The sequence below is a fragment of the Talaromyces rugulosus genome, chromosome II (genome assembly GCF_013368755.1).
Source record: "Talaromyces rugulosus chromosome II, complete sequence".
Taxonomy (NCBI): Eukaryota; Fungi; Ascomycota; class Eurotiomycetes; order Eurotiales; family Trichocomaceae; genus Talaromyces; species Talaromyces rugulosus.
In genome coordinates, this window is record NC_049562.1 from 2,990,606 (window position 1) to 3,000,340 (window position 9,735).

Genomic DNA, 9,735 nt, shown 5'->3' on the forward strand with positions numbered 1-9,735 from the left:
CCCTAGCGATCGCTGTTGCTGCTTTTCCAGCGAACCCCCGCTACAGAGATCACTACTGTTGTCGATGTTCTCGCGAGAAGATGTTTTCCCAAAACTCGGGAGGACGCTCCCTTCGAAATACACGCAGACGTCAAAGAACAAGTCTGGATGAAGCTGTCAAGCCGCCAAATGCGAAGCGCCAAAGGTCTACGTTACGGCAAAACTCCGGCGAACGCCCAGTGAAAGCAATCGCCGACAGTGGTTTGCAGGATAATCAACAACCAGCTGATCTCGACCAGCAAGACTCGAACGATGATAAAATCAAGGCGGAGGAAGATCGACAAAACCTTGCATTCAGAGGTCCAAAGAAACTTGAAAAGTCGGCAGGTCAAACTGATCCGACTGTGACTCTGGTAAGGACTGGCTGCCGAACATATTATCTGTCGTCGATACTTACACTCTCCTTAGTCGTCTAATGACTATTACACTGTGACAAAACTGCCTTTACCAGAGCAACTTTTAGATTTTATTTCCGGTAAGTACATTTTCCCTTATAGAGTGGCTGCGCTATTGCGTACGACGATGAAAAATCTAATGATATTTGACAAATCAGGTCGCGCAAGATGTGTGTTCAGCACGAAAACCGGGTTCGCCTTATTGCTGACAGAGTCGCGGGCTCTTGTATGGTCTTATATGGCAGGCGCCAAGCAATTTGAAACCGAAACTCTTCCGCTGTCGATTCCCGAATGGTGTACAAGTGACGACACAGCTTTGATGGGGACTCTGGTGTCTGGTGTGACTAATGCGGTACCGGGGTTACTTGTTGTCGCGCCGTCCACTGGGAATTTAATTTATTGGGAAAGTGCATCAAACGCTGCCTTTGTGGGCATTGCTAAACAGAAGCAAAGCGGCTTGCGTGGATCCATACCTGGGCTGCTCTCTGGAGAACATGTTACAGATGTCATCAATGCGGAGCCTTCGGGAATCATTCTGGTTCTGTCCACTGGCAGAGTTGCTCAAGTTACAATGCGAGATCCGCAGGGAAAGCCTGGGTTGGCCGTAAACTTCCTTCTTCGAGGTTACACGAGCGGTGGATTCTTTGACGGTTTAAGGAACGTGCTGGGAAGCAATTCGTGGCGGAAAGAGATAGCTGGAGTCAGAACAGGGACTTCACTGGTTCGAGGTCAGCGAGATATCTTCATCCTGTCTTCCACTGGCCTTCTCGAAATATGGGATTCTCATTGGAACAACGTCAACACACTGCGTGCTGAGATTGACATCCAAGAGGACATATACCATTCTCTGGGTCTGACAAATAACACCAAGCCTAATTCTCTGAGGATTCTCGACTTCAGTGCTAGCCATGAAGAGTCAAAAACACCTCAGTCAGGAGAAACGCAGCAGAGCACCACACTTTTCTTTCTGGTTCTCATATCTCAGGGCCCATCGACAAAGATCCTTGCCATCGTGAAGGCAGCAACTCATCATGACAGTGTTGAACTTCTGTCATCACACAAAATCGAAAATCCTTCGATTGTTAGTGAACTAGAAAGACACAAGCCAAAGTTACACATAACAAGACCCTCGAATACAGCTTTCATTGTCATAGGGCAGAAAGTATGGGTTATTTCGATACTTGGACTAGAGCCCACTCCATCCGCTCAGCTGCTAGATGGTGGCACTTCAAAGCCATTTCAAGATCGGGTTCAGTTTCAAAGTGGTGATAAATATGAGATAATCGGAACCGGCTCTAATGCGGAAGGCATGGAGCTCGAAACCCCAACTTGCATTCTCATGCTTCGAGGATACGGTCTAATATCCATATCTGCTTTGTCTTCTCAATTGGAAGATGAGGGGATTCCCAGTGTCACCGCAAAGCAAAAAATTGAGCAAGCAGTATTCTATGGCACAATGACCAACACCCCGCTCAGTTTCAACGATGATGGGGAGCCAGACTTCTCTGTCGAGGAACTCGAAAATGCGGCATTAGAAATCTGCAGCGATGTCCTTCAATCCAATGCAAGGTTCATCCCACATGCAACCATGTCCATTGATCACAACCTGCGTTTACGCTCAAAAGCGTTAAGCGATTTGGCCGCAGAGTTGCTTCGTCGCAGGGTGGCTTTATCCAGGCGAGTCCGTTGGGAATTGTTATGGGCTGGAGAAAAGCTGGCTGCCCAGAGGGCGATTTGGAAACTAGAAGAAGAATTTGAGAAAACTTGGAAACCGGAAACTTTCTTATCACGCGCTATTGGTCTGATGAATGAAAAATTCAGAACGAAACACGACTCAATTAAAACTAGTGAGAACAACCACGTGCGTCAATGGTTCTTCCACGATACCTTTCGAATGCAACACATAATCCCTTGGGTATTCAATGCAATCCGTGGATCAAAAGGGCCCGGAGGGCGAAGCACCACTGCCTTTTTAGCCCAGGTATACCAAGCTAGTGAGCTCTCTCTTGCTGCACTAGAGAGCGCATTTCGTTTCAGAGAAGATCATGCACTGCAATATGGCCTTGGGGACGAGGCTTTCGAGAATGGAGTATTGTTATCCACTTATGCTGATCTCCCGGGGTTTTGGACGTCAGAGAACATGGTCTATAGCGAAACCATGAATATGCTTGACTTGGAGCTTGAGAGCTCTCGATCATGGATGCAACAATCGATGTCAAATGCCGGGAATTCAGATTCTGACAGGCTTCTTCAGGTTGCAAGGAACAGCTGCCGTAGGCTTTATGTTTTGAACATGATGCTTGATGAAAGGACTCGGTGGCTGTTCGCACAGAACGATCCAAAACTCAAAGATGAGGGTATTTCCATGAAGGAGGCTAACCAGAAACAACGGAAATGGCAGTTGTATAAGATGGCGGGGATCGGTCAGCTTCAAGGAGCAATCTCTTTAGCCGAAGAGTTTCGGGATATGGGGGCGCTGGTTGAATTGATGGTGGAACTGCAAGATCAAATCAAGAGCCATCAGGATGATGTCGAGGGCAAATCGGCTCTACCAGTGAAGGATATGCCTAGCTTTTCGCAAAAAATAGGCGAATATTTTGATTCTTTTGGCGAGCAATGGGCAGAAGCTTTCTTCTCACGACAAATCAAGGTTGGTCAGCCGGGAGTTTTATTGTCAATGAAGGACTACCAGCCTCATGTGACTCGTTTCTTGAGAAAATTTCCTTCCTATTCTCGCCTGGCCTGGATTAACGATGTTATCGGCGAAGAAGACTATAAAACGGCATCAGATTCTCTTGAAAAGCTCGCCTTGACCCAAGAGGCTAATCTGTGGGATAAACGTGTCCAATTATCTCTTGCCAAAATTACCAAACTGGCATCTTGGGAAAGGACGGATGGCTTGGGCAAGGCTGAGAACCAGACATGGAGGAAAAGGCTAGATGAACTCGGAGAACTCGCTGGAATCCAGGAGCTTCTATATGAGCATATTCTTCCCGCAATGCACGGCGCCATTGATCAAAAGGCAGAACTTGATTTGGCAATGGAGCATTTTGGCAATCGAGTCAGCGATCGACCAGCATTAAAGGAACTACTCGAGGAATTCTTGGCACGGTTAATAAACGGACAAGCCCTCAATGCTGAGGAACTTATCAACCTTATAACCTTGATGGATGACGAGGTTAATTTTCTAGAAGGGGAAGAAAGTGAGGCTTTGAATCGGGAATTCTTCATTGCTTTGCGTATTCTTCGCCTCGGTGATTACGCAACAAGTGATCCTGCTGGCTACGACTATTTGCAGAGATTGATCTGGAGAAGATGCATCATCCGTGATGATTGGTGTACTATCCTAAAAACTCAGTCACAGTCGGATACTGACCGGAAGTCAATGCTTCGAGGCACGGCCTTAGTCAAAACTCTGGCAGAATGTATGGCAGAAGGTACGTTCGAAATTCCCATAAAGCAAGCCAGTTACTGACAGTTATGCAGAATCGTCCCAGCGACACGCTACAGATGAATTGCTCCGACTTGGAAAGCCTTCGGAAGTCATTCAATTCGGCTCTTATGAACTAGTGCGAAACCGCTTTCGTGCAGAGCAGTGGCCCCATATCGAAAGAGACCTTAATTTGGAGATTGACACGCTACAACGTTTTATTGAGGAGGACCAGTTGGATCTATGGTATCCGGAGCTTGTTAAGCTGGTCCAAGAAGATTTTGCTGGAATGCGTGCAGTTGATAACAGGACGTAAAAAGGCCCCGCTAAGGATAAATTCAGCGAAGCTTGAAGCGCACAGCCAGTGCACCTTTCTACATTGTTACGAATAGACAAGACAGTTGGGCGGTTCTAGTATTTGACATGATCTCTCTCTCTCTAGGTTTTTGTACTCTTGCCATTCTCAGGGTCATGTGGCCCGTTAGTTAGCGATCTTCAATTCTAGATTTAAAATTAATATGGCAGGAAAACCATATACTTGGTTTCATCCTATTTCATGACAATTCTGCAGCAAGGCAGTCCCGAAGGGGACTAGCCTCATCCACCAACCCCGGATTCCGCTAGACCAAACACGGCCGCAGGCTGCGGGGGTTAGCGGCACGGCGGCATTATTTAGCGCTAGGCGCTGATATCATGAGGTCATGTGTACCATGACCTGTCTCAGGAGTACTCCCCAATGTGACCTCCCTTCCTTTGTCTACCGTGATTGACTCCATGCTCACTTTGGAAATTAAATCTTCCTTACTCACTAGTAAGCCAGTTCTCTCTCTCTCTCTTCCGCCACTCTACTTTGCAAACAATCCTAATGCACACGTGCTTCCACTATCATCTATCCTAAAAGAAGTGAGAGACGTGCTCGTTTGACTTTGAAGTTTGCATCTTTTAATGAATGCGAAATTCTGATTCACCAATCCAGCCAAAACATACAGACAGAAACAGCCACCTGTGATCTGACGTACCGATCTTTTTATCGGTTGATCTTGACGAGTAAGCATCCCTATGTCCCGCGTTTAGATTCCCAGGAAACTAAATTGAGCGACTGCTGGCATAGTGACTCGTTCCCATAAGATGAATGACCGTGACCATACCAGTCTCTCGGATGCGCCTGAGTCAGCCCCACGATACTTCGGAAAGTCAGGGCCAGTCGATGCCGATCCCAAAAAGACCAAAAAGGATGGAGGTGGAAAAGGAAACTGGTATGTAATGGATATTTTCCCTACTTCAGCAGTCATTGTCTTTCTGACGGTTGAGAACAAGGGGCCGATCCGGTGACGAAGTACAAGACTTCGATTACAACTTTACTAATGCTCGACGCCGATCAAACAGCAGCAACCAAGGACTAGCTGACTTCAAGACCAAGTTCGAGACTGTAGAGGTTGAACCGGTATTTGAAGAGGAGATACATAGTACGTTGGACAAAGGCCAGGGAGACGAAAGCGGGGCCTCCAGCCAGAAAACATCTTAGTGTATGACTATCCATATAGCAGCTGTCGGGCAACTATTGAAGCCAAAGACGATCTGTATGCTAAGTGGGATTCTAGATATAGATATGAGGACTATGTTAGTTTTATCGTATCTATCAAGTGAGGTAACATGAATATGTTTCGATAAACAAAACATCAGTAATTGGGTCATTTATGTAGGGATAAATCATGACAATAAATAACAATACCTAAACAGTAATGGCTACTGAATATGATAAGTTTCAAAACGGCTGCCAGTCGAATTGAAGAACTGGACATTAACAATTTAAAGACCTTGTTGAACCCTCTTTCCAGCCATTTCGAGCCTTCAATTCGGGCTACTCTTTTTACTCTAGCCTTGCCCACTAACTACCCTAATAGGTGATGTGAGAAAATTGGAACTATGAAAGACAGTATAATTCACTATCCCAACTAAACTGCCTATTTCCACAGAGCGGAGTACAAAGGGCCGTCCCTTGTCGGCCACCGGTAAGCCCCCAGAACTATCATGCAAATTATATACCCAAGTGCTGTTTCTGCAGTAAAATATTTCGGAATTTGTCTTTCCCTATATCAGATTTACTAGCGTCTTTAGTTGCTTCACTGAGGAAGGTCTACACTTTTGTCTTCATACATAGCTAGATTGGATTTTGTATGCATTCACTTTTATCATCGGCGACAAGGAAATAATCCCTCACAACTCCCAATCCATTGAGAAACATCTGGCGCTGAACGGGGCTGCACAAGCCCAAGTTGAGTATGTAACATGGACCTTCACTCGCCGCAGCAGGTGAATCCCCCTCCCATTCCCGGAAAGGGTATTCATGGATAGTTTCATAATCCTTCTCGGTAATAACACTTCTAGTTGCAAGATCGAGCCCAAATATTGCGCGGTTGAACACAGCCTGCGTTATTTGCGGCTGCTGCATTGCGACTGTGTGCCTGCGCTGTATAACCGAACAAACGATAACGGACCAGCCTGGCGCACCTGCGCACCTTTTGGATGGAGAGTAATTTAAAGTCAACGATACCGGCACGCTTGAATGCTTTGGACCCGGAGTAATGGATAGACTATACCAAAGCTTTGCCACTGAGCCCAGCGCGATGATCTTTTGCATATTGAGTATAACTCGAAAAACCTCACAGTTACACGAGAAATCACGATCACCATACATCAAGGCCACATTTACACCGCTATCTAGAATACTTCCGAGTACCTCGAGATATCCAGCCTTGACGTTATAACCAGTGCTTGAGAAGGCATGGGCCACTATGAACGAATTTCCACTAAAATTGAGGTGTACACAGAGTGCGTCCTAGATATATCTATGGTTCAGATAACCGAAGTACGTTTCAGACAGAGGGTTATTGATAAAGCCATCACGGTAGCCGATATCAAAAAGGCTAGTGTTACTGCTAGACGATAACCCAGCGACGTGTTGCCCACAGTAGGAGTAGGCATCATGGCATATTACATTTGCAGTCTCATTTTGTCCAAAATCAAGTGACGGTGACAGTGCTGCTGCTCGACAGTAGTCGATCTTGCTGATACAGCCACCAGGCTTCGATGAATGCTCTATGTAGTGTGGTGATCTTTCTAACTGATAAGAAAAATGTTGTAGGAATCACCCCTCGCCATTTCTGGATAATATGGCAACTGACTAGGTCCGTCCACACAGGAATTTGTAATTCCCAGGCTTCGAATTTGCATTTCATGTATTTATCCGCGTCCAAATCCCCAGCTTCAAGTCAAGCATTTTGCTCCAGTGCGTATTTAATGGGCGGCGGAGCAGAGTGGCCAGCATAATACGCGTCCAGAAGTTTATAATCGAGTTCGACAACTGCCGCCGGCTGTAAAAGTTTCGAAGCCATGTTCGGGGATAAAATCATGTACTACATGCTATACTTTCTGTGCTGTTTGCCGTCTGTACGGGATCGTTGCTGCTGAGTGTTCCCTGGTGTGATCCTTGCTTCAAAAAGATCTGTTTTTTTCTCTCTTGATTGCGGTCCAGAAAGATATTTCCAAAAGTGTCAAGATGGTATTTATTCTTAGGCACTCAGAAAGGTACATGCGAGTAACTAACAGCTAGATACAAATAAGGCCCCAATTACTATAACTATCCGCGTTTTCGCTTTCGCCAATTAGCTAGAACAACAGAACTTCATCCAGAAAATTGCTGAGTCTATCCTCTGGACATTAGGATTTTATTCTAAGATAGTAGTATATGAGAGAATATTAGTAAGGTTATTGGGTCTCTAATGGTTATAATCAAAATATTAACAACCCTCTTATTTAGTTATTAAACGTTATTGTCAGAAGATTTGATTAACTACAGCCAATCGATAGGCCTACAGACGCTACTTACCTAAGCAAGACTATCACAGGTACTTACATGGATAGTTATAAGAAGATTATGTGAGGCCGTGAGACCTTCGGGACGCACCAGATGCCGCACCTCGCTACACTAGCCTCACAGAGGGTTGCCAAGCCACTAATGAAGTGGTATATATATACTGACCTTTGTATAGAGATTGCTGAAGGTCAGTAATTAGTTTGACTATCTAGCGAACTATAGCTTTACTATTAAATCTAACTCTTGCCTACTCTCTATATAATATTCTTATATTCTAATTATTTTTTATCTTTGGGAAGAGGGCTAGCAAGTGTCAGAATTATAGTTATTACTAGAAGCATCTCTATTCCTATTAATACTACTGAACATTCTATACTGGCAGTAGAAATCTAACCTAGTATATCAGAAACACTGGATGGATATAGTAATAGAGAAGAACCGGCGGTAGAACTGAAAGAGAATTATTTCACCAGTAAAGACCTGGATCTAGGGATAGTACAGCCATCTTTAGAACAGGAACTAAAAGATATATCAATAAAAGAACTCAAAGCTATAAAAACCTAGCTAGACCAAGAGCTCTATATTATGAATCTAAAACAGCAGATCCTATAAACCTGAACATAGCTATGTGGCGTATTAGTGCATAAGAACCAAGATATCAGAACTCCCAACAGCAGCGCTTATAGGGAAAAAAGACCCTAAACTAATATGATTTCTACAGAGAAATGCCCTTTAAGATTCAAAATAAAAGATCTCTACAATAGAAAATCTCTAACTAAACTCAAGACATTTATAGAATATATAGAATTATGGTTTAATAGATATCCAAAGTAGTATAGCTAATATCTATACTATAAAGTTAGCAAAGCTTTAGACAATCTAAGCTCTAAATAATTTCTTAACTTTAATATATACTAAAAAAAGAAGAAACTAGAATCTATTACTTAGAAAGACTTTAAAGCATATCTATAGTAACTATTTTATAATTCTAAGCTCCTTTACATTACTGCTATATAAGATTATAATAATACCAAATAGTTAGAAGATTAATTAGTATAGGAATTTGCCTATTACCTACAAACTCTTAAAGACTAGATAGATATATAGTATAACAAGGAACAGTATATAAAGTTTCTTATAGTAAAAGTCCTACAGTCTATCTAAGATAAGTCACAGAAGTATCTAGAGAAATTCTAAATATATAAAGACACCATACAATTCCTACAAAAACTAGAAGATGCTATGCCCAAACATCAAAAGATAAGAAATTCTCAATAGTAGAATAGTCACAGCAGTAGTAGTAATAAATACTAGATAGCCCTGAACCATCACCACACTGGAGCAAGACCCCCTATAGACAAATATAGAAAAGATAACCAGTTCCTCTAAAAGAATAAGGCCGTTATAGATAGAAGCAGTAGTGGAAACCTAAAAGAAAAAGAACATAGAAAGCCTAAAAAAGATTAGACTGAGTCTATCTACAACTATTATGGCAAGGTAGGATATTAGAAAAGGGAATACTATAAAAAGAGATTCAATGAAGCGCGAAAGATATCTAAACTATTAAAAAACTAGGACTCTAGTACTTACATATAGCAGCTATACTAAGGATAGCCTATAAAAGAGATATAGAGGAAGAGTAACTGTTAATAATAAAAATAGAACTTTCTAAGCTACTAGGAACTGCGAAGGTACAGACCCTTATTAATAATAGTACCCAGGGCAATTTCGTAAACTAGGAACTCACTAAGAAGTTCACTAGGACTACTAGAAAAGTCCCTAGGCTAATAAAAGCTATTGATAGATAAGTTGTCTGAACATATAAGCAATATTATATAGATATAAAAGTCACAGACTCTAAGGAGCTGATCTGAATAAGCAGGTACCCTCTTTATATAGTAGATATTGATGGATATGACATAATCCTTAGTATGCCCTAGTTAAAAAAGATAAATTCCAATATAGATTAGATTATAGGGCGGTTTAGATACTAG

General features: G+C 42.9%; 1 protein-coding gene across 1 annotated transcript; it reads left to right on the top strand.

Moving 5' to 3' along the window:
- Positions 1-80: 80 nt before the first annotated feature.
- TRUGW13939_03530 (uncharacterized protein) lies at positions 81-5,389 on the top strand (the record flags this gene model as incomplete). Its single annotated transcript, XM_035486710.1, has 6 exons — positions 81-392; positions 448-514; positions 593-3,871; positions 3,921-4,176; positions 5,016-5,120; positions 5,182-5,389. 6 exons carry the CDS (start codon positions 81-83, stop codon positions 5,387-5,389), a joined length of 4,227 nt encoding a protein of 1,408 aa, XP_035342603.1.
- Between the last annotated feature and the right edge of the window lie 4,346 nt (positions 5,390-9,735).